At 49.6% G+C, this 24,380-nt stretch overlaps 1 protein-coding gene across 2 annotated transcripts in view; it reads left to right on the forward strand.

Annotated features, from left to right (window-relative positions):
- Positions 1 to 257: 257 nt before the first annotated feature.
- LOC129843350 (glutamine amidotransferase-like class 1 domain-containing protein 3, mitochondrial) overlaps positions 258 to 24,380 on the forward strand; it is a 28,428-nt gene continuing 4,305 nt past the window's right edge. Inside the window, exons 1-2 of one of the 2 annotated variants that reach the window (XM_055911997.1) lie at positions 258 to 367; positions 2,325 to 2,437. In XM_055911997.1, coding sequence (XP_055767972.1) covers positions 2,330 to 2,437 — 108 coding nt within the window. In that variant the 5' untranslated portion in view covers positions 258 to 367; positions 2,325 to 2,329. Of the gene's footprint in view, positions 401 to 2,324; positions 2,438 to 24,380 lie in introns of both variants that reach the window. The other variant, XM_055911998.1, reaches the window with a different exon arrangement.

Genomic DNA, 24,380 nt, shown 5'->3' on the forward strand with positions numbered 1-24,380 from the left:
CTCACTCCCTCACTCCCTCCCTCCCTCCATCCATCCATCCATCCATCCATCCATCCATCCAGTGTCTTAGAGATGTCATAATGACTAAGCAGATTTAACGTTGGCCATACAGAGGAAGGCAGCAGCAGTCTCCCCTCCCTGCATCACTCCCGTCATGACCTCACCGCAACAGACAAACAGTCCTTCAGCGCTTCCATGTAAAGCTGTAACCCAGACCACACCTCCGTGGGAGGGGCCAGCGCAGCCTGGGCAGGAAGGGTATAAAGACAGTCGACTTCCAGTTTCACTACAACAGGACACAGCAGGTAGGAGAAGACGACAACACAGACCAATCAGACTGTATACTACTGTAGTGAACCTTTACAAGGTGAGAGAACTGGATCAACTACTACTACTGCTAGTAAGCCAACTACTACTACTACTACTACTACTACTGCTACTGCTAGTAAGCTAACTACTACTACTACTACTACTACTGCTACTACTGCTAGTAAGCTAACTACTACTACTACTACTGCTACTACTGCTAGTAAGCTAACCACTACTACTACTACTACTACTACTGCTAGTAAGCTAACTACTACTACTACTACTACTACTACTGCTACTGCTAGTAAGCTAACTACTACTACTACTACTGCTACTACTGCTAGTAAGCTAACTACTACTACTACTACTACTACTACTGCTAGTAAGCTAACTACTACTACTACTACTACTACTACTGCTACTGCTAGTAAGCTAACTACTACTACTACTACTACTACTGCTACTACTGCTAGTAAGCTAACTACTACTACTACTACTACTACTACTGCTAGTAAGCTAACTACTACTACTACTACTACTACTACTACTGCTAGTAAGCTAACTACTACTACTACTACTACTGCTACTGCTAGTAAGCTAACTACTACTACTACTACTACTGCTACTGCTAGTAAGCTAACTACTACTACTACTACTACTACTACTGCTACTGCTAGTAAGCTAACTACTACTACTACTACTACTACTACTACTACTGCTAGTAAGCTAACTACTACTACTACTACTACTACTGCTGCTAGTAGTCTGCTTCTCTATTACTTTAGTATTCATGTTGTATTTAGAGTTGGACATGTGTTGCCGGGTGAACATTGTCATTTTAGGATGGAAATGTGGGAACGTTCTTGATCTTTTATACACAACAGCAATAGTTTTACGTAGACATTTACAACATTTAGAATGATCGGTGACCTGATGCTTATCTCTGTGGATTCTGTTCCTTTATACCAACTCTACTCTCATTACGACTGTTCCTGTTTCTGCCTCTACCAGGTGTTGTTGACTAGAGACACAGAGAGAGGGGGAGGGAAGACGGGGGGAGGAGAGAGAGAGGGAGAGAGGGAGAGAGGGGGAGGGAAGAAGGGGGGAGGAGAGAGAGAGAGAGAGAGAGAGAGAGAGAGAGAAGGAGGGAGAGAGAGAGAGAGAGGAGGGAGAGAAGGAGGGAGAGAAGGAGGGAGAGAGAAAGAGAGAGCGGGAAGGGGGAGGGAGGGAGAGAGAGAGAGAGAGAGTGAGTGAGAGAGAGAGAGAGACTGAGGGAAGGGGGAGGGAGAGTGAGTGAGTGAGAGAGACTGAGAGAAGGGGGAGGGAGAGAGAGAGAGAGAGACTGAGGGAAGGGGGAGGGAGAGAGAGAGAGAGAGAGAGACTGAGGGAAGGGGGAGGGAGAGAGAGAGAGAGAGAGAGAGTGTGGTATGTTTCCTGTGCTGTTTGTTACCTGGAAACAGTCCTCCAGAGACTCATGTTCAGGTTTTCAGGAGACTTGGTCACCGTTGGCCCTGAGGCCTTTAAATGTTTCATAGATGCTGCTGGGAGGTGCCAAGTCACTCTCACCTCACCTCACCTGTCTGGAGGGCATGTTAAATGGCACCCTATTCCCTATACAGTGCACTACTTTTAACCAGAAGTAGTGCACTACATAGGGAATAGGGTGCAACTTGGGAGGCAAGCCTTAGTATACCTGACACTCCATTGACCTATCAATCTGGTTTATGTAACATTACTGTCACTCAGCTATGTGGTGTATGTAACCTGCCCCTCCATGTGCTGCGAGCTGTATTGATGGGGGTTTGTAAGGAGACCGGAACCGGAACCGGGGAACCGGTTTAATCAAACGGCTGTTAGTGCATCACTGTCTCCACTCTGTTGTTCTGGTCTAACTGTGTGTGTGTGTGTGTGTGTGTGTGTGTGTGTGTGTGTGTGTGTGTGTGTGTGTGTGTGTGTGTGTGTGTGTGTGTGTGTGTGTGTGTGTGTGTGTGTGTGTGTGTGTGTGTGTGTTGCAGGAGCCATGGTGAAGTGTGTAGCCGTAATTCTGTCAGGGTGTGGAGTCTACGATGGGACTGAGATCCACGAGGCTTCGGCTGTACTGGTCCACCTCAGCAGGGCTGGAGCTAAGGTAAGGGTGGTCTACATTAGGGTTAGGGCTGGAGCTAAGGTAAGGGTGGTCTACATTAGGGTTAGGGCTGGAGCTAAGGTAAGGGTTAGTCTACATTAGGGTTAGGGCTGGAGCTAAGGTAAGGGTGGTCTACATTAGGGTTAGGGCTGGAGCTAAGGTAAGGGTGGTCTACATTAGGGTTAGGGCTGGAGCTAAGGTAGGGTGGTCTACATTAGGGTTAGGGCTGGAGCTAAGGTAAGGGTGGTCTACATTAGGGTTAGGGCTGGAGCTAAGGTAAGGGTGGTCTACATTAGGGTTAGGGCTGGAGCTAAGGTAAGGGTGGTCTACATTAGGGTTAGGGCTGGAGTTAAGGTAAGGGTGGTCTACATTAGGGTTAGGGCTGGGGCTAAGGTAGGGTTAGTCTACATTAGGGTTAGGGCTGGGGCTAAGGTAAGGGTTAGTCTACATTAGGGTTAGGGCTGGAGCTAAGGTAAGGGTGGTCTACATTAGGGTTAGGGCTGGAGCTAAGGTAAGGGTGGTCTACATTAGGGTTAGGGCTGGAGCTAAGGTAAGGGTGGTCTACATTAGGGTTAGTGCTGGAGCTAAGGTAGGGTTAGTCTACATTAGGGTTGGGGCTGGAGCTAAGGTAAGGGTGGTCTACATTAGGGTTAGGGCTGCGGCTAAGGTAAGGGTGGTCTACATTAGGGTTAGGGCTGGAGCTAAGGTAAGGGTGGTCTATATTAGGGTTAGGGCTGGAGCTAAGGTAAGGGTGGTCTACATTAGGGTTAGGGCTGGAGCTAAGGTAAGGGTGGTCTACATTAGGGTTAGGGCTGGAGCTAAGGTAAGGGTGGTCTACATTAGGGTTAGGGCTGGAGCTAAGGTAAGGGTGGTCTACATTAGGGTTAGGGCTGCGGCTAAGGTAAGGGTGGTCTACATTAGGGTTAGGGCTGGAGCTAAGGTAAGGGTGGTCTACATTAGGGTTAGGGCTGGAGCTAAGGTAAGGGTGGTCTACATTAGGGTTAGGGTTAGAGCTAAGGTAAGGGTGGTCTACATTAGGGTTAGGGCTGGAGCTAAGGTAAGGGTGGTCTACATTAGGGTTAGGGCTGGAGCTAAGGTAAGGGTGGTCTACATTAGGGTTAGGGCTGGAGCTAAGGTAAGGGTGGTCTACATTAGGGTTAGGGCTGGAGCTAAGGTAAGGGTGGTCTACATTAGGGTTAGGGTTGGAGCTAAGGTAAGGGTGGTCTACATTAGGGTTAGGGCTGGAGCTAAGGTAAGGGTGGTCTACATTAGGGTTAGGGCTGGAGCTAAGGTAAGGGTTAGTCTACATTAGGGTTAGGGCTGGAGCTAAGGTAAGGGTTAGTCTACATTAGGGTTAGGGCTGGAGCTAAGGTAAAGGTTAGTCTACATTAGGGTTAGGGCTGGAGCTAAGGTAAGGGTGGTCTACATTAGGGTTAGGGCTGGAGCTAAGGTAAGGGTGGTCTACATTAGGGTTAGGGCTGGAGCTAAGGTAAGGGTTAGTCTACATTAGGGTTAGGGCTGGAGCTAAGGTAAGGGTTAGTCTATATTAGGGTTAGGGCTGGAGCTAAGGTAAGGGTGGTCTACATTCGGGTTAGGGCTGGAGCTAAGGTAAGGGTGGTCTACATTAGGGTTAGGGTTAGAGCTAAGGTAAGGGTGGTCTACATTAGGGTTAGGGCTGGAGCTAAGGTAAGGGTTAGTCTACATTAGGGTTAGGGCTGGAGCTAAGGTAAGGTTTAGTCTACATTAGGGTTAGGGCTGGAGCTAATGTAAGGGTTAGTCTACATTAGGGTTAGGGCTGGAGCTAAGGTAAGGGTTAGTCTACATTAGGGTTAGGGCTGGAGCTAAGGTAAGGGTGGTCTACATTAGGGTTAGGGCTGGAGCTAAGGTAAGGGTGGTCTACATTAGGGTTAGGGCAGGAGCTAAGGTAAGGGTGGTCTACATTAGGGTTAGGGATGGAGCTAAGGTAAGGGTGGTCTACATTAGGGTTAGGGCTGGAGCTAAGGTAAGGGTGGTCTACATTAGGGTTAGGGCTGGAGCTAAGGTAAGGGTGGTCTACATTAAGGTTAGGGCTGGAGCTAAGGTAAGGGTGGTCTACATTAGGGTTAGGGCTGGAGCTAAGGTAAGGGTGGTCTACATTAGGGTTAGGGCTGGAGCTAAGGTAAGGGTGGTCTACATTAAGGTTAGGGCTGGAGCTAAGGTAAGGGTGGTCTACATTAGGGTTAGGGCTGGAGCTAAGGTAAGGGTGGTCTACATTAGGGTTAGGGCTGGAGCTAAGGTAAGGGTGGTCTACATTAGGGTTAGGGCTGGAGCTAAGGTAAGGGTGGTCTACATTAGGGTTAGGGCTGGAGCTAAGGTAAGGGTGGTCTACATTAGGGTTAGGGCTGGAGCTAAGGTAAGGGTTAGTCTACATTAGGGTTAGGGCTGGAGCTAAGGTAAGGGTGGTCTACATTAGGGTTAGGGCTGGAGCTAAGGTAAATGTGGTCTACATTAGGGTTAGGGCTGGAGCTAAGGTAAGGGTGGTCTACATTAGGGTTAGGGCTGGAGCTAAGGTAAGGGTGGTCTACATTAGGGTTAGGGCTGGAGCTAAGGTAGGGTTAGTCTACATTAGGGTTAGGGCTGGAGCTAAGGTAAGGGTGGTCTACATTACGGTTAGGGCTGGAGCTAAGGTAAGGGTGGTCTACATTAGGGTTAGGGCTGGAGCTAAGGTAAGGGTGGTCTACATTAGGGTTAGGGCTGGAGCTAAGGTAAGGGTGGTCTATAATTAGGGTTAGGGCTGGAGCTAAGGTAAGGGTGGTCTACATTAGGGTTAGGGTTAGAGCTAAGGTAAGGGTGGTCTACATTAGGGTTAGGGCTGGAGCTAAGGTAAGGGTTAGTCTACATTAGGGTTAGGGCTGGAGCTAAGGTAAGGGTTAGTCTACATTAGGGTTAGGGCTGGAGCTAAGGTAAGGGTTAGTCTACATTAGGGTTAGGGCTGGAGCGAAGGTAAGGGTTAGTCTACATTAGGGTTAGGGCTGGAGCTAAGGTAAGGGTTAGTCTACATTAGGGTTAGGGCTGGAGCTAAGGTAAGGGTTAGTCTACATTAGGGTTAGGGCTGGAGCTAAGGTAAGGGTTAGTCTACATTAGGGTTAGGGCTGGAGCTAAGGTAAGGGTTAGTCTACATTAGGGTTAGGGCTGGAGCTAAGGTAAGGGTGGTCTACATTAGGGTTAGGGCTGGAGCTAAGGTAAGGGTTAGTCTACATTAGGGTTAGGGCTGGGGCTAAGGTAGGGTTAGTCTACATTAGGGTTAGGGCTGGAGCTAAGGTAAGGGTGGTCTACATTAGGGTTAGGGCTGGAGCTAAGGTAAGGGTGGTCTACATTAGGGTTAGGGCTGGAGCTAAGGTAAGGGTGGTCTACATTAGGGTTAGGGCTGGAGTTAAGGTAAGGGTTTGTCTACATTAGGGTTAGGGCTGGAGCTAAGGTAAGGGTGGTCTACATTAGGGTTAGGGCTGGGGCTAAGGTAGGGTTAGTCTACATTAGGGTTAGGGCTGGGGCTAAGGTAAGGGTTAGTCTACATTAGGGTTAGGGCTGGAGCTAAGGTAAGGGTGGTCTACATTAGGGTTAGGGCCGGAGCTAAGGTAAGGGTGGTCTACATTAGGGTTAGGGCTGGAGCTAAGGTAAGGGTGGTCTACATTAGGGTTAGGGCTGGAGCTAAGGTAGGGTTAGTCTACATTAGGGTTAGGGCTGGAGCTAAGGTAAGGGTGGTCTACATTAGGGTTAGGGCTGCGGCTAAGGTAAGGGTGGTCTACATTAGGGTTAGGGCTGGAGCTAAGGTAAGGGTGGTCTATATTAGGGTTAGGGCTGGAGCTAAGGTAAGGGTGGTCTACATTAGGGTTAGGGCTGGAGCTAAGGTAAGGGTGGTCTACATTAGGGTTAGGGCTGGAGCTAAGGTAAGGGTGGTCTACATTAGGGTTAGGGCTGGAGCTAAGGTAAGGGTGGTCTACATTAGGGTTAGGGCTGCGGCTAAGGTAAGGGTGGTCTACATTAGGGTTAGGGCTGGAGCTAAGGTAAGGGTGGTCTACATTAGGGTTAGGGCTGGAGCTAAGGTAAGGGTGGTCTACATTAGGGTTAGGGTTAGAGCTAAGGTAAGGGTGGTCTACATTAGGTTTAGGGCTGGAGCTAAGGTAAGGGTGGTCTACATTAGGGTTAGGGCTGGAGTTAAGGTAAGGGTGGTCTACATTAGGGTTAGGGCTGGAGCTAAGGTAAGGGTGGTCTACATTAGGGTTAGGGCTGGAGCTAAGGTAAGGGTGGTCTACATTAGGGTTAGGGTTGGAGCTAAGGTAAGGGTGGTCTACATTAGGGTTAGGGCTGGAGCTAAGGTAAGGGTGGTCTACATTAGGGTTAGGGCTGGAGCTAAGGTAAGGGTTAGTCTACATTAGGGTTAGGGCTGGAGCTAAGGTAAGGGTTAGTCTACATTAGGGTTAGGGCTGGAGCTAAGGTAAGGGTTAGTCTATATTAGGGTTAGGGCTGGAGCTAAGGTAAGGGTGGTCTACATTCGGGTTAGGGCTGGAGCTAAGGTAAGGGTGGTCTACATTAGGGTTAGGGTTAGAGCTAAGGTAAGGGTGGTCTACATTAGGGTTAGGGCTGGAGCTAAGGTAAGGGTTAGTCTACATTAGGGTTAGGGCTGGAGCTAAGGTAAGGGTTAGTCTACATTAGGGTTAGGGCTGGGGCTAAGGTAAGGGTTAGTCTACATTAGGGTTAGGGCTGGAGCTAAGGTAAGGGTGGTCTACATTAGGGTTAGGGCTGGAGCTAAGGTAAGGGTTAGTCTACATTAGGGTTAGGGCTGGAGCTAAGGTAAAGGTTAGTCTACATTAGGGTTAGGGCTGGAGCTAAGGTAAGGGTGGTCTACATTAGGGTTAGGGCTGGAGCTAAGGTAAGGGTGGTCTACATTAGGGTTAGGGCTGGAGCTAAGGTAAGGGTTAGTCTACATTAGGGTTAGGGCTGGAGCTAAGGTAAGGGTTAGTCTATATTAGGGTTAGGGCTGGAGCTAAGGTAAGGGTGGTCTACATTCGGGTTAGGGCTGGAGCTAAGGTAAGGGTGGTCTACATTAGGGTTAGGGTTAGAGCTAAGGTAAGGGTGGTCTACATTAGGGTTAGGGCTGGAGCTAAGGTAAGGGTTAGTCTACATTAGGGTTAGGGCTGGAGCTAAGGTAAGGTTTAGTCTACATTAGGGTTAGGGCTGGAGCTAATGTAAGGGTTAGTCTACATTAGGGTTAGGGCTGGAGCTAAGGTAAGGGTTAGTCTACATTAGGGTTAGGGCTGGAGCTAAGGTAAGGGTGGTCTACATTAGGGTTAGGGCTGGAGCTAAGGTAAGGGTGGTCTACATTAGGGTTAGGGCAGGAGCTAAGGTAAGGGTGGTCTACATTAGGGTTAGGGATGGAGCTAAGGTAAGGGTGGTCTACATTAGGGTTAGGGCTGGAGCTAAGGTAAGGGTGGTCTACATTAGGGTTAGGGCTGGAGCTAAGGTAAGGGTGGTCTACATTAAGGTTAGGGCTGGAGCTAAGGTAAGGGTGGTCTACATTAGGGTTAGGGCTGGAGCTAAGGTAAGGGTGGTCTACATTAGGGTTAGGGCTGGAGCTAAGGTAAGGGTGGTCTACATTAAGGTTAGGGCTGGAGCTAAGGTAAGGGTGGTCTACATTAGGGTTAGGGCTGGAGCTAAGGTAAGGGTGGTCTACATTAGGGTTAGGGCTGGAGCTAAGGTAAGGGTGGTCTACATTAGGGTTAGGGCTGGAGCTAAGGTAAGGGTGGTCTACATTAGGGTTAGGGCTGGAGCTAAGGTAAGGGTGGTCTACATTAGGGTTAGGGCTGGAGCTAAGGTAAGGGTTAGTCTACATTAGGGTTAGGGCTGGAGCTAAGGTAAGGGTGGTCTACATTAGGGTTAGGGCTGGAGCTAAGGTAAATGTGGTCTACATTAGGGTTAGGGCTGGAGCTAAGGTAAGGGTGGTCTACATTAGGGTTAGGGCTGGAGCTAAGGTAAGGGTGGTCTACATTAGGGTTAGGGCTGGAGCTAAGGTAGGGTTAGTCTACATTAGGGTTAGGGCTGGAGCTAAGGTAAGGGTGGTCTACATTACGGTTAGGGCTGGAGCTAAGGTAAGGGTGGTCTACATTAGGGTTAGGGCTGGAGCTAAGGTAAGGGTGGTCTACATTAGGGTTAGGGCTGGAGCTAAGGTAAGGGTGGTCTATAATTAGGGTTAGGGCTGGAGCTAAGGTAAGGGTGGTCTACATTAGGGTTAGGGTTAGAGCTAAGGTAAGGGTGGTCTACATTAGGGTTAGGGCTGGAGCTAAGGTAAGGGTTAGTCTACATTAGGGTTAGGGCTGGAGCTAAGGTAAGGGTTAGTCTACATTAGGGTTAGGGCTGGAGCTAAGGTAAGGGTTAGTCTACATTAGGGTTAGGACTGGAGCGAAGGTAAGGGTTAGTCTACATTAGGGTTAGGGCTGGAGCTAAGGTAAGGGTTAGTCTACATTAGGGTTAGGGCTGGAGCTAAGGTAAGGGTTAGTCTACATTAGGGTTAGGGCTGGAGCTAAGGTAAGGGTTAGTCTACATTAGGGTTAGGGCTGGAGCTAAGGTAAGGGTTAGTCTACATTAGGGTTAGGGCTGGAGCTAAGGTAAGGGTGGTCTACATTAGGGTTAGGGCTGGAGCTAAGGTAAGGGTTAGTCTACATTAGGGTTAGGGCTGGGGCTAAGGTAGGGTTAGTCTACATTAGGGTTAGGGCTGGAGCTAAGGTAAGGGTGGTCTACATTAGGGTTAGGGCTGGAGCTAAGGTAAGGGTGGTCTACATTAGGGTTAGGGCTGGAGCTAAGGTAAGGGTGGTCTACATTAGGGTTAGGGCTGGAGTTAAGGTAAGGGTTTGTCTACATTAGGGTTAGGGCTGGAGCTAAGGTAAGGGTGGTCTACATTAGGGTTAGGGCTGGGGCTAAGGTAGGGTTAGTCTACATTAGGGTTAGGGCTGGGGCTAAGGTAAGGGTTAGTCTACATTAGGGTTAGGGCTGGAGCTAAGGTAAGGGTGGTCTACATTAGGGTTAGGGCCGGAGCTAAGGTAAGGGTGGTCTACATTAGGGTTAGGGCTGGAGCTAAGGTAAGGGTGGTCTACATTAGGGTTAGGGCTGGAGCTAAGGTAGGGTTAGTCTACATTAGGGTTAGGGCTGGAGCTAAGGTAAGGGTGGTCTACATTAGGGTTAGGGCTGCGGCTAAGGTAAGGGTGGTCTACATTAGGGTTAGGGCTGGAGCTAAGGTAAGGGTGGTCTATATTAGGGTTAGGGCTGGAGCTAAGGTAAGGGTGGTCTACATTAGGGTTAGGGCTGGAGCTAAGGTAAGGGTGGTCTACATTAGGGTTAGGGCTGGAGCTAAGGTAAGGGTGGTCTACATTAGGGTTAGGGCTGGAGCTAAGGTAAGGGTGGTCTACATTAGGGTTAGGGCTGCGGCTAAGGTAAGGGTGGTCTACATTACGGTTAGGGCTGGAGCTAAGGTAAGGGTGGTCTACATTAGGGTTAGGGCTGGAGCTAAGGTAAGGGTGGTCTACATTAGGGTTAGGGTTAGAGCTAAGGTAAGGGTGGTCTACATTAGGTTTAGGGCTGGAGCTAAGGTAAGGGTGGTCTACATTAGGGTTAGGGCTGGAGTTAAGGTAAGGGTGGTCTACATTAGGGTTAGGGCTGGAGCTAAGGTAAGGGTGGTCTACATTAGGGTTAGGGCTGGAGCTAAGGTAAGGGTGGTCTACATTAGGGTTAGGGTTGGAGCTAAGGTAAGGGTGGTCTACATTAGGGTTAGGGCTGGAGCTAAGGTAAGGGTGGTCTACATTAGGGTTAGGGCTGGAGCTAAGGTAAGGGTTAGTCTACATTAGGGTTAGGGCTGGAGCTAAGGTAAGGGTTAGTCTACATTAGGGTTAGGGCTGGAGCTAAGGTAAGGGTTAGTCTATATTAGGGTTAGGGCTGGAGCTAAGGTAAGGGTGGTCTACATTCGGGTTAGGGCTGGAGCTAAGGTAAGGGTGGTCTACATTAGGGTTAGGGTTAGAGCTAAGGTAAGGGTGGTCTACATTAGGGTTAGGGCTGGAGCTAAGGTAAGGGTTAGTCTACATTAGGGTTAGGGCTGGAGCTAAGGTAAGGGTTAGTCTACATTAGGGTTAGGGCTGGGGCTAAGGTAAGGGTTAGTCTACATTAGGGTTAGGGCTGGAGCTAAGGTAAGGGTGGTCTACATTAGGGTTAGGGCTGGAGCTAAGGTAAGGGTTAGTCTACATTAGGGTTAGGGCTGGAGCTAAGGTAAGGGTGGTCTACATTAGGGTTAGGGCTGGAGCTAAGGTAAGGGTGGTCTACATTAGGGTTAGGGCAGGAGCTAAGGTAAGGGTGGTCTACATTAGGGTTAGGGCTGGAGCTAAGGTAAGGGTGGTCTACATTAGGGTTAGGTCTGGAGCTAAGGTAAGGGTGGTCTACATTAGGGTTAGGGCTGGAGCTAAGGTAAGGGTGGTCTACATTAAGGTTAGGGCTGGAGCTAAGGTAAGGGTGGTCTACATTAGGGTTAGGGCTGGAGCTAAGGTAAGGGTGGTCTACATTAGGGTTAGGGCTGGAGCTAAGGTAAGGGTGGTCTACATTAGGGTTAGGGCTGGAGCTAAGGTAAGGGTGGTCTACATTAGGGTTAGGGCTGGAGCTAAGGTAAGGGTGGTCTACATTAGGGTTAGGGCTGGAGCTAAGGTAAGGGTTAGTCTACATTAGGGTTAGGGCTGGAGCTAAGGTAAGGGTGGTCTACATTAGGGTTAGGGCTGGAGCTAAGGTAAATGTGGTCTACATTAGGGTTAGGGCTGGAGCTAAGGTAAGGGTGGTCTACATTAGGGTTAGGGCTGGAGCTAAGGTAAGGGTGGTCTACATTAGGGTTAGGGCTGGAGCTAAGGTAGGGTTAGTCTACATTAGGGTTAGGGCTGGAGCTAAGGTAAGGGTGGTCTACATTAGGGTTAGGGCTGGAGCTAAGGTAAGGGTGGTCTACATTAGGGTTAGGGCTGGAGCTAAGGTAAGGGTGGTCTACATTAGGGTTAGGGCTGGAGCTAAGGTAAGGGTGGTCTATAATTAGGGTTAGGGCTGGAGCTAAGGTAAGGGTGGTCTACATTAGGGTTAGGGTTAGAGCTAAGGTAAGGGTGGTCTACATTAGGGTTAGGGCTGGAGCTAAGGTAAGGGTTAGTCTACATTAGGGTTAGGGCTGGAGCTAAGGTAAGGGTTAGTCTACATTAGGGTTAGGGCTGGAGCTAAGGTAAGGGTTAGTCTACATTAGGGTTAGGGCTGGAGCGAAGGTAAGGGTTAGTCTACATTAGGGTTAGGGCTGGAGCTAAGGTAAGGGTTAGTCTACATTAGGGTTAGGGCTGGAGCTAAGGTAAGGGTTAGTCTACATTAGGGTTAGGGCTGGAGCTAAGGTAAGGGTTAGTCTACATTAGGGTTAGGGCTGGAGCTAAGGTAAGGGTTAGTCTACATTAGGGTTAGGGCTGGAGCTAAGGTAAGGGTGGTCTACATTAGGGTTAGGGCTGGAGCTAAGGTAAGGGTTAGTCTACATTAGGGTTAGGGCTGGGGCTAAGGTAGGGTTAGTCTACATTAGGGTTAGGGCTGGAGCTAAGGTAAGGGTGGTCTACATTAGGGTTAGGGCTGGAGCTAAGGTAAGGGTGGTCTACATTAGGGTTAGGGCTGGAGCTAAGGTAAGGGTGGTCTACATTAGGGTTAGGGCTGGAGTTAAGGTAAGGGTTTGTCTACATTAGGGTTAGGGCTGGAGCTAAGGTAAGGGTGGTCTACATTAGGGTTAGGGCTGGGGCTTTGGTAGGGTTAGTCTACATTAGGGTTAGGGCTGGGGCTAAGGTAAGGGTTAGTCTACATTAGGGTTAGGGCTGGAGCTAAGGTAAGGGTGGTCTACATTAGGGTTAGGGCTGGAGCTAAGGTAAGGGTGGTCTACATTAGGGTTAGGGCTGGAGCTAAGGTAAGGGTGGTCTACATTAGGGTTAGGGCTGGAGCTAAGGTAGGGTTAGTCTACATTAGGGTTAGGGCTGGAGCTAAGGTAAGGGTGGTCTACATTAGGGTTAGGGCTGCGGCTAAGGTAAGGGTGGTCTACATTAGGGTTAGGGCTGGAGCTAAGGTAAGGGTGGTCTATATTAGGGTTAGGGCTGGAGCTAAGGTAAGGGTGGTCTACATTAGGGTTAGGGCTGGAGCTAAGGTAAGGGTGGTCTACATTAGGGTTAGGGCTGGAGCTAAGGTAAGGGTGGTCTACATTAGGGTTAGGGCTGGAGCTAAGGTAAGGGTGGTCTACATTAGGGTTAGGGCTGCGGCTAAGGTAAGGGTGGTCTACATTAGGGTTAGGGCTGGAGCTAAGGTAAGGGTGGTCTACATTAGGGTTAGGGCTGGAGCTAAGGTAAGGGTGGTCTACATTAGGGTTAGGGTTAGAGCTAAGGTAAGGGTGGTCTACATTAGGGTTAGGGCTGGAGCTAAGGTAAGGGTGGTCTACATTAGGGTTAGGGCTGGATCTAAGGTAAGGGTGGTCTACATTAGGGTTAGGGCTGGAGCTAAGGTAAGGGTGGTCTACATTAGGGTTTGGGCTGGAGCTAAGGTAAGGGTTAGTCTACATTAGGGTTAGGGCTGGAGCTAAGGTAAGGGTTAGTCTATATTAGGGTTAGGGCTGGAGCTAAGGTAAGGGTGGTCTACATTCGGGTTAGGGCTGGAGCTAAGGTAAGGGTGGTCTACATTAGGGTTAGGGTTAGAGCTAAGGTAAGGGTGGTCTACATTAGGGTTAGGGCTGGAGCTAAGGTAAGGGTTAGTCTACATTAGGGTTAGGGCTGGAGCTAAGGTAAGGGTTAGTCTACATTAGGGTTAGGGCTGGAGCTAAGGTAAGGGTGGTCTACATTAGGGTTAGGGCTGGAGCTAAGGTAAGGGTGGTCTACATTAGGGTTAGGGCAGGAGCTAAGGTAAGGGTGGTCTACATTAGGGTTAGGGCTGGAGCTAAGGTAAGGGTGGTCTACATTAGGGTTAGGGCTGGAGCTAAGGCAAGGGTGGTCTACATTAGGGTTAGGGCTGGAGCTAAGGTAAGGGTGGTCTACATTAAGGTTAGGGCTGGAGCTAAGGTAAGGGTGGTCTACATTAGGGTTAGGGCTGGAGCTAAGGTAAGGGTGGTCTACATTAGGGTTAGGGCTGGAGCTAAGGTAAGGGTGGTCTACATTAAGGTTAGGGCTGGAGCTAAGGTAAGGGTGGTCTACATTAGGGTTAGGGCTGGAGCTAAGGTAAGGGTGGTCTACATTAGGGTTAGGGTTAGAGCTAAGGTAAGGGTGGTCTACATTAGGGTTAGGGCTGGAGCTAAGGTAAGGGTGGTCTACATTAGGGTTAGGGTTAGAGCTAAGGTAAGGGTGGTCTACATTAGGGTTAGGGCTGGAGCTAAGGTAAGGGTTAGTCTACATTAGGGTTAGGGCTGGAGCTAAGGTAAGGGTTAGTCTACATTAGGGTTAGGGCTGGAGCTAAGGTAAGGGTTAGTCTACATTAGGGTTAGGGCTGGAGCTAAGGTAAGGGTGGTCTACATTAGGGTTAGGGCTGGAGCTAAGGTAAGGGTGGTCTACATTAGGGTTAGGGCTGGAGCTAAGGTAAGGGTGGTCTACATTAGGGTTAGGGCTGGAGCTAAGGTAGGGTTAGTCTACATTAGGGTTAGGGCTGGAGCTAAGGTAAGGGTGGTCTACATTAGGGTTAGGGCTGCGGCTAAGGTAAGGGTGGTCTACATTAGGGTTAGGGCTGGAGCTAAGGTAAGGGTGGTCTATATTAGGGTTAGGGCTGGAGCTAAGGTAAGGGTGGTCTACATTAGGGTTAGGGCTGGAGCTAAGGTAAGGGTGGTCTACATTAGGGTTAGGGCTGGAGCTAAGGTAAGGGTGGTCTACATTAGGGTTAGGGCTGGAGCTAAGGTAAGGGTGGTCTACATTAGGGTTAGGGCTGCGGCTAAGGTAAGGGTGGTCTACATTAGGGTTAGGGCTGGAGCTAAGGTAAGGGTGGTCTACATTAGGATTAGGGCTGGAGCTAAGGTAAGGGTGGTCTACATTAGGGTTAGGGTTAGAGCTAAGGTAAGGGTGGTCTACATTAGGGTTAGGGCTGGAGCTAAGGTAAGGGTGGTCTACATTAGGGTTAGGGCTGGATCTAAGGTAAGGGTGGTCTACATTAGGGTTAGGGCTGGAGCTAAGGTAAGGGTGGTCTACATTAGGGTTTGGGCTGGAGCTAAGGTAAGGGTTAGTCTACATTAGGGTTAGGGCTGGAGCTAAGGTAAGGGTTAGTCTATATTAGGGTTAGGGCTGGAGCTAAGGTAAGGGTGGTCTACATTCGGGTTAGGGCTGGAGCTAAGGTAAGGGTGGTCTACATTAGGGTTAGGGTTAGAGCTAAGGTAAGGGTGGTCTACATTAGGGTTAGGGCTGGAGCTAAGGTAAGGGTTAGTCTACATTAGGGTTAGGGCTGGAGCTAAGGTAAGGGTGGTCTACATTAGGGTTAGGGCTGGAGCTAAGGTAAGGGTGGTCTACATTAAGGTTAGGGCTGGAGCTAAGGTAAGGGTGGTCTACATTAGGGTTAGGGCTGGAGCTAAGGTAAGGGTGGTCTACATTAGGGTTAGGGTTAGAGCTAAGGTAAGGGTGGTCTACATTAGGGTTAGGGCTGGAGCTAAGGTAAGGGTGGTCTACATTAGGGTTAGGGCTGGAGCTAAGGTAAGGGTGGTCTACATTAGGGTTAGGGCTGGAGCTAAGGTAAGGGTGGTCTACATTAGGGTTAGGGCTGGAGCTAAGGTAAGGGTGGTCTACATTAGGGTTAGGGCTGGAGCTAAGGTAAGGGTGGTCTACATTAGGGTTAGGGCTGGAGCTAAGGTAAGGGTGGTCTACATTAGGGTTAGGGCTGGATCTAAGGTAAGGGTTAGTCTACATTAGGGTTAGGGCTGGAGCTAAGGTAAGGGTGGTCTACATTAGGGTTAGGGCTGGAGCTAAGGTAAATGTGGTCTACATTAGGGTTAGGGCTGGAGCTAAGGTAAGGGTGGTCTACATTAGGGTTAGGGCTGGAGCTAAGGTAAGGGTGGTCTACATTAGGGTTAGGGCTGGAGCTAAGGTAGGGTTAGTCTACATTAGGGTTAGGGCTGGAGCTAAGGTAAGGGTGGTCTACATTAGGGTTAGGGCTGGAGCTAAGGTAAGGGTGGTCTACATTAGGGTTAGGGCTGGAGCTAAGGTAAGGGTGGTCTACATTAGGGTTAGGGCTGGAGCTAAGGTAAGGTTGGTCTATAATTAGGGTTAGGGCTGGAGCTAAGGTAAGGGTGGTCTACATTAGGGTTAGGGTTAGAGCTAAGGTAAGGGTGGTCTACATTAGGGTTAGGGCTGGAGCTAAGGTAAGGGTTAGTCTACATTAGGGTTAGGGCTGGAGCTAAGGTAAGGGTTAGTCTACATTAGGGTTAGGGCTGGAGCTAAGGTAAGGGTGGTCTACATTAGGGTTAGGGCTGGAGCTAAGGTAAGGGTTAGTCTACATTAGGGTTAGGGCTGGAGCTAAGGTAAGGGTTAGTCTACATTAGGGTTAGGGCTGGAGCTAAGGTAAGGGTTAGTCTACATTAGGGTTAGGGCTGGAGCTAAGGTAAGGGTGGTCTACATTAGGGTTAGGGCTGGAGCTAAGGTAAGGGTGGTCTACATTAGGGTTAGGGCTGGAGCTAAGGTAAGGGTGGTCTACATTAGGGTTAGGGCTGGAGCTAAGGTAAGGGTGGTCTACATTAGAGTTAGGGCTGGAGCTAAGGTAAGGGTGGTCTACATTAGGGTTAGGGCTGGAGCTAAGGTAAGGGTGGTCTACATTAGGGTTAGGGCTGGAGCTAAGGTAAGGGTTAGTCTACATTAGGGTTAGGGCTGGAGCTAAGGTAAGGGTGTTCTACATTAGGGTTAGGGCTGGAGCTAAGGTAAATGTGGTCTACATTAGGGTTAGGGCTGGAGCTAAGGTAAGGGTGGTCTACATTAGGGTTAGGGCTGGAGCTAAGGTAAGGGTGGTCTACATTAGGGTTAGGGCTGGAGCTAAGGTAGGGTTAGTCTACATTAGGGTTAGGGCTGGAGCTAAGGTAAGGGTGGTCTACATTAGGGTTAGGGCTGGAGCTAAGGTAAGGGTGGTCTACATTAGGGTTAGGGCTGGAGCTAAGGTAAGGGTGGTCTATAATTAGGGTTAGGGCTGGAGCTAAGGTAAGGGTGGTCTACATTAGGGTTAGGGTTAGAGCTAAGGTAAGGGTGGTCTACATTAGGGTTAGGGCTGGAGCTAAGGTAAGGGTTAGTCTACATTAGGGTTAGGGCTGGAGCTAAGGTAAGGGTTAGTCTACATTAGGGTTAGGGCTGGAGCTAAGGTAAGGGTTAGTCTACATTAGGGTTAGGGCTGGAGCTAAGGTAAGGGTTAGTCTACATTAGGGTTAGGGCTGGAGCTAAGGTAAGGGTTAGTCTACATTAGGGTTAGGGCTGGAGCTAAGGTAAGGGTTAGTCTACATTAGGGTTAGGGCTGGAGCTAAGGTAAGGGTTAGTCTACATTAGGGTTAGGGCTGGAGCTAAGGTAAGGGTTAGTCTACATTAGGGTTAGGGCTGGAGCTAAGGTTTAGGGTGGTCTACATTAGGGTTAGGGCTGGAGCTAAGGTAAGGGTTAGTCTACATTAGGGTTAGGGCTGGGGCTAAGGTAGGGTTAGTCTACATTAGGGTTAGGGCTGGAGCTAAGGTAAGGGTTAGTCTACATTAGGGTTAGGGCTGGAGCTAAGGTAAGGGTTAGTCTACATTAGGGTTAGGGCTGGAGCTAAGGTAAGGGTTAGTCTACATTAGGGTTAGGGCTGGAGCTAAGGTAAGGGTTAGTCTACATTAGGGTTAGGGCTGGAGCTAAGGTAAGGGTTAGTCTACATTAGGGTTAGGGCTGGAGCTAAGGTAAGGGTGGTCTACATTAGGGTTAGGGCTGGAGCTAAGGTAAGGGTTAGTCTACATTAGGGTTAGGGCTGGGGCTAAGGTAGGGTTGGTCTACATTAGGGTTAGGGCTGGAGCTAAGGTAAGGGTGGTCTACATTAGGGTTAGGGCTGGAGCTAAGGTAAGGGTTAGTCTACATTAGGGTTAGGGCTGGAGCTAAGGTAAGGGTTAGTCTACATTAGGGTTAGGGCTGGAGTTAAGGTAAGGGTTAGTGTACATTAGGGTTAGGGCTGGAGCTAAGGTAAGGGTTAGTCTACATTAGGGTTAGGGCTGGAGCTAAGGTAAGGGTGGTCTACATTAGGGTTAGGGCTGGAGCTAAGGTAAGGGGTAGTCTACATTAGGGTTAGGGCTGGGGCTAAGGTAGGGTTAGTCTACATTAGGGTTAGGGCTGGAGCTAAGGTAAGGGTGGTCTACATTAGGGTTAGGGCTGGAGCTAAGGTAAGGGTGGTCTACATTAGGGTTAGGGCTGGAGCTAAGGTGAGGGTGGTCTACATTAGGGTTAGGGCTGGAGCTAAGGTAAGGGTGGTCTACATTAGGGTTAGGGCTAGAGCTAAGGTAGGGTTAGTCTACATTAGGGTTAGGGCTGGAGCTAATGTAAGGGTGGTCTACATTAGGGTTAGGGCTGGAGCTAAGGTAAGGGTGGTCTACATTAGGGTTAGGGCTGGAGCTAAGGTAAGGTAAGGGTGGTCTACATTAGGGTCAGGGCTGGAGCTAAGGTATGGGTGGTCTACATTAGGGTTAGGGCTGGAGCTAAGGTAAGGGTGGTCTACATTAGGGTAAGGGCTGGAGCTAAGGTGAGGGTGGTCTACATTAGGGTTAGGGCTGGAGCTAAGGTAAGGGTTGTCTACATTAGGGTTAGGGCTAGAGCTAAGGTAGGGTTAGTCTACATTAGGGTTAGGGCTGGAGCTAAGGTAAGGGTGGTCTACATTAGGGTTAGGGCTGGAGCTAAGGTAAGGGTGGTCTACATTAGGGTTAGGGCTGGAGCTAAGGTAAGGGTGGTCTACATTAGGGTTAGGGCTGGAGCTAAGGTAAGGGTGGTCTACATTAGGGTTAGGGCTGGAGCTAAGGTAAGGGTGGTCTACATTAGGGTTAGGGCTGGAGCAAAGGTAGGGTTAGTCTACATTAGGGTTAGGGCTGGAGCTAAGGTAGGGTTAGTCTACATTAGGGTTAGGGCTGGAGCTAAGGTAGGGTTAGTCTACATTAGGGTTAGGGCTGGAGCTAAGGTAGGGTTAGTCTACATTAGGGTTAGGGCTGGAGCTAAGGTAAGGGTGGTCTACATTAGGGTTAGGGCTGGAGCTAAGGTGAGGGTAGTCTACATTAGGGTTAGGGCTGGAGCTAAGGTAGGGTTAGTCTACATTAGGGTTAGGGCTGGAGCTAAGGTAAGGGTGGTCTACATTAGGGTTAGGGCTGGGGCTAAGGTAGGGTTAGTCTACATTAGGGTTAGGGCTGGAGCTAAGGTAAGGGTGGTCTACATTAGGGTTAGGGCTGGAGCTAAGGTAGGGTTAGTCTACATTAGGGTTAGGGCTGGAGCTAAGGTAAGGGTGGTCTACATTAGGGTTAGGGCTGGAGCTAAGGTAGGGTTAGTCTACATTAGGGTTAGGGCTGGAGCTAAGGTAAGGGTTAGTCTACATTAGGGTTAGGGCTGGAGCTAAGGTAAGGGTTAGTCTACATTAGGGTTAGGGCTGGAGCTAAGGTAAGGGTGGTCTACATTAGGGTTAGGGCTGGAGCTAAGGTAAGGGTTAGTCTACATTAGGGTTAGGGCTGGGGCTAAGGTAGGGTTAGTCTACATTAGGGTTAGGGCTGGAGCTAAGGTAAGGGTGGTCTACATTAGGGTTAGGGCTGGAGCTAAGGTAAGGGTGGTCTACATTAGGGTTAGGGCTGGAGCTAAGGTGAGGGTGGTCTACATTAGGGTTAGGGCTGGAGCTAAGGTAAGGGTGGTCTACATTAGGGTTAGGGCTAGAGCTAAGGTAGGGTTAGTCTACATTAGGGTTAGGGCTGTAGCTAAGGTAAGGGTGGTCTACATTAGGGTTAGGGCTGGAGCTAAGGTAAGGGTGGTCTACATTAGGGTTAGGGCTGGAGCTAAGGTAAGGGTGGTCTACATTAGGGTCAGGGCTGGAGCTAAGGTAAGGGTGGTCTACATTAGGGTTAGGGCTGGAGCTAAGGTAAGGGTGGTCTACATTAGGGTTAGGGCTGGAGCTAAGGTAAGGGTGGTCTACATTAGGGTTAGGGCTGGAGCTAAGGTAAGGGTGGTCTACATTAGGGTTAGGGCTGGAGCTAAGGTAGGGTTAGTCTACATTAGGGTTAGGGCTGGAGCTAAGGTAAGGGTGGTCTACATTAGGGTTAGGGCTGGAGCTAAGGTAAGGGTGGTCTACATTAGGGTTAGGGCTGGAGCTAAGGTAAGGGTGGTCTACATTAGGGTTAGGGCTGGAGCTAAGGTAAGGGTGGTCTATAATTAGGGTTAGGGCTGGAGCTAAGGTAAGGGTGGTCTACATTAGGGTTAGGGTTAGAGCTAAGGTAAGGGTGGTCTACATTAGGGTTAGGGCTGGAGCAAAGGTAAGGGTTAGTCTACATTAGGGTTAGGGCTGGAGCTAAGGTAAGGGTTAGTCTACATTAGGGTTAGGGCTGGAGCTAAGGTAAGGGTTAGTCTACATTAGGGTTAGGGCTGGAGCTAAGGTAAGGGTTAGTCTACATTAGGGTTAGGGCTGGAGCTAAGGTAAGGGTTAGTCTACATTAGGGTTAGGGCTGGAGCTAAGGTAAGGGTTAGTCTACATTAGGGTTAGGGCTGGAGCTAAGGTAAGGGTTAGTCTACATTAGGGTTAGGGCTGGAGCTAAGGTAAGGGTTAGTCTACATTAGGGTTAGGGCTGGAGCTAAGGTAAGGGTTAGTCTACATTAGGGTTAGGGCTGGAGCTAAGGTAAGGGTTAGTCTACATTAGGGTTAGGGCTGGAGCTAAGGTAAGGGTTAGTCTACATTAGGGTTAGGGCTGGAGCTAAGGTAAGGGTTAGTCTACATTAGGGTTAGGGCTGGAGCTAAGGTAAGGGTGGTCTACATTAGGGTTAGGGCTGGAGCTAAGGTAAGGGTTAGTCTACATTAGGGTTAGGGCTGGGGCTAAGGTAGGGTTAGTCTACATTAGGGTTAGGGCTGGAGCTAAGGTAAGGGTGGTCTACATTAGGGTTAGGGCTGGAGCTAAGGTAAGGGTGGTCTACATTAGGGTTAGGGCTGGAGCTAAGGTGAGGGTGGTCTACATTAGGGTTAGGGCTGGAGCTAAGGTAAGGGTGGTCTACATTAGGGTTAGGGCTAGAGCTAAGGTAGGGTTAGTCTACATTAGGGTTAGGGCTGGAGCTAAGGTAAGGGTGGTCTACATTAGGGTTAGGGCTGGAGCTAAGGTGAGGGTGGTCTACATTAGGGTTAGGGCTGGAGCTAAGGTAAGGTAAGGGTGGTCTACATTAGGGTCAAGTCTGGAGCTAAGGTAAGGGTGGTCTACATTAGGGTTAGGGCTGGAGCTAAGGTAAGGGTGGTCTACATTAGGGTTAGGGCTGGAGCTAAGGTGAGGGTGGTCTACATTAGGGTTAGGGCTGGAGCTAAGGTAAGGGTGGTCTACATTAGGGTTAGGGCTAGAGCTAAGGTAGGGTTAGTCTTCATTAGGGTTAGCGCTGGAGCTAAGGTAAGGGTCGTCTACATTAGGGTTAGGGCTGGAGCTAAGGTAAGGGTGGTCTACATTAGGGTTAGGGCTGGAGCTAAGGTAAGGGTGGTCTACATTAGGGTTAGGGCTGGAGCTAAGGTAAGAGTGGTCTACATTAGGGTTAGGGCTGGAGCTAAGGTAAGGGTGGTCTACATTAGGGTTAGGGCTGGAGCTAAGGTAAGGGTGGTCTACATTAGGGTTAGGGCTGGAGCTAAGGTAAGGGTGGTCTACATTAGGGTTAGGGCTGGAGCTAAGGTAGGGTTAGTCTACATTAGGGTTAGGGCTGGAGCTAAGGTAGGGTTAGTCTACATTAGGGTTAGGGCTGGAGCTAAGGTAGGGTTAGTCTACATTAGGGTTAGGGCTGGAGCTAAGGTAGGGTTAGTCTACATTAGGGTTAGGGCTGGAGCTAAGGTAAGGGTGGTCTACATTAGGGTTAGGGCTGGAGCTAAGGTGAGGGTAGTCTACATTAGGGTTAGGGCTGGAGCTAAGGTAGGGTTAGTCTACATTAGGGTTAGGGCTGGAGCTAAGGTAAGGGTGGTCTACATTAGGGTTAGGGCTGGGGCTAAGGTAGGGTTAGTCTACATTAGGGTTAGGGCTGGAGCTAAGGTAAGGGTGGTCTACATTAGGGTTAGGGCTGGAGCTAAGGTAGGGTTAGTCTACATTAGGGTTAGGGCTGGAGCTAAGGTAAGGGTGGTCTACATTAGGGTTAGGGCTGGAGCTAAGGTAAAGGTTAGTCTACATTAGGGTTAGGGCTGGAGCTAAGGTAAGGGTGGTCTACATTAGGGTTAGGGCTGGAGCTAAGGTAAGGGTGGTCTACATTAGGGTTAGGGCTGGAGCTAAGGTAAGGGTGGTCTACATTAGGGTTAGGGCTGGAGCTAAGGTAAGGGTGGTCTACATTAGGGTTAGGGCTGGAGTTAAGGTAAGGGTGGTCTACATTAGGGTTAGGGCTGGAGCTAAGGTAAGGGTGGTCTACTTTAGGGTTAGGGCTGGAGCTAAGGTAAGGGTGGTCTACATTAGGGTTAGGGCTGGGGCTAAGGTAGGGTTAGTCTACATTAGGGTTAGGGCTGGGGCTAAGGTAGGGTTAGTCTACATTAGGGTTAGGGCTGGAGCTAAGGTAAGGGTGGTCTACATTAGGGTTAGGGCTGGAGCTAAGGTAAGGGTGGTCTACATTAGGGTTAGGGCTGGAGCTAAGGTAGGGTTAGTCTACATTAGGGTTAGGGCTGGAGCTAAGGTAAGGGTGGTCTACATTAGGGTTAGGGCTGGAGCTAAGGTAAGGGTGGTCTACATTAGGGTTAGGGCTGGGGCTAAGGTAGGGTTAGTCTACATTAGGGTTAGGGCTGGAGCTAAGGTAAGGGTGGTCTACATTAGGGTTAGGGCTGGAGCTAAGGTAAGGGTTGGTCTACATTAGGGTTAGGGCTGGAGCTAAGGTAAGGGTGGTCTACATTAGGGTTAAGGCTGGAGCTAAGGTAAGGGTGGTCTACATTAGGGTTAGGGCTGGAGCTAAGGTAAGGGTTAGTCTACATTAGGGTTAGGGCTGGAGCTAAGGTAAGGGTTAGTCTACATTAGGGTTAGGGCTGGAGCTAAGGTAAGGGTGGTCTACATTAGGTTTAGGGCTGGAGCTAAGGTAAGGGTGGTCTACATTAGGGTTAGGGCTGGAGCTAAGGTAAGGGTGGTCTACATTAGGGTTAGGGCTGGAGCTAAGGTAAGGGTGGTCTACATGAGGGTTAGGGCTGGAGCTAAGGTAAGGGTGGTCTACATTAGGGTTAGGGCTGGAGCTAAGGTAAGGGTGGTCTACATTAGGGTTAGGGCTGGAGCTAAGGTAGGGTTAGTCTACATTAGGGTTAGGGCTGGAGCTAAGGTAGGGTTAGTCTACATTAGGGTTAGGGCTGGAGCTAAGGTAGGGTTAGTCTACATTAGGGTTAGGGCTGGAGCTAAGGTAGGGTTAGTCTACATTAGGGTTAGGGCTGGAGCTAAGGTGAGGGTGGTCTACATTAGGGTTAGGGCTGGAGCTAAGGTAGGGTTAGTCTACATTAGGGTTAGGGCTGGAGCTAAGGTAAGGGTGGTCTACATTAGGGTTAGGGCTGGGGCTAAGGTAGGGTTAGTCTACATTAGGGTTAGGGCTGGAGCTAAGGTAAGGGTGGTCTACATTAGGGTTAGGGCTGGAGCTAAGGTAAGGGTGGTCTACATTAGGGTTAGGGCTGGAGCTAAGGTAAGAGTGGTCTACATTAGGGTTAGGGCTGGAGCTAAGGTAAGGGTGGTCTACATTAGGGTTAGGGCTGGAGCTAAGGTAAGGGTGGTCTACATTAGGGTTAGGGCTGGAGCTAAGGTAAGGGTGGTCTACATTAGGGTTAGGGCTGGAGCTAAGGTAGGGTTAGTCTACATTAGGGTTAGGGCTGGAGCTAAGGTAGGGTTAGTCTACATTAGGGTTAGGGCTGGAGCTAAGGTAGGGTTAGTCTACATTAGGGTTAGGGCTGGAGCTAAGGTAGGGTTAGTCTACATTAGGGTTAGGGCTGGAGCTAAGGTAAGGGTGGTCTACATTAGGGTTAGGGCTGGAGCTAAGGTGAGGGTAGTCTACATTAGGGTTAGGGCTGGAGCTAAGGTAGGGTTAGTCTACATTAGGGTTAGGGCTGGAGCTAAGGTAAGGGTGGTCTACATTAGGGTTAGGGCTGGGGCTAAGGTAGGGTTAGTCTACATTAGGGTTAGGGCTGGAGCTAAGGTAAGGGTGGTCTACATTAGGGTTAGGGCTGGAGCTAAGGTAGGGTTAGTCTACATTAGGGTTAGGGCTGGAGCTAAGGTAAGGGTGGTCTACATTAGGGTTAGGGCTGGAGCTAAGGTAAGGGTTAGTCTACATTAGGGTTAGGGCTGGAGCTAAGGTAAGGGTGGTCTACATTAGGGTTAGGGCTGGAGCTAAGGTAAGGGTGGTCTACATTAGGGTTAGGGCTGGAGCTAAGGTAAGGGTGGTCTACATTAGGGTTAGGGCTGGAGCTAAGGTAAGGGTGGTCTACATTAGGGTTAGGGCTGGAGTTAAGGTAAGGGTGGTCTACATTAGGGTTAGGGCTGGAGCTAAGGTAAGGGTGGTCTACTTTAGGGTTAGGGCTGGAGCTAAGGTAAGGGTGGTCTACATTAGGGTTAGGGCTGGGGCTAAGGTAGGGTTAGTCTACATTAGGGTTAGGGCTGGGGCTAAGGTAGGGTTAGTCTACATTAGGGTTAGGGCTGGAGCTAAGGTAAGGGTGGTCTACATTAGGGTTAGGGCTGGAGCTAAGGTAAGGGTGGTCTACATTAGGGTTAGGGCTGGAGCTAAG

This window comes from Salvelinus fontinalis, unplaced genomic scaffold (assembly GCF_029448725.1).
Source record: "Salvelinus fontinalis isolate EN_2023a unplaced genomic scaffold, ASM2944872v1 scaffold_0123, whole genome shotgun sequence".
In the NCBI taxonomy this organism is placed as follows: domain Eukaryota; kingdom Metazoa; phylum Chordata; class Actinopteri; order Salmoniformes; family Salmonidae; genus Salvelinus; species Salvelinus fontinalis.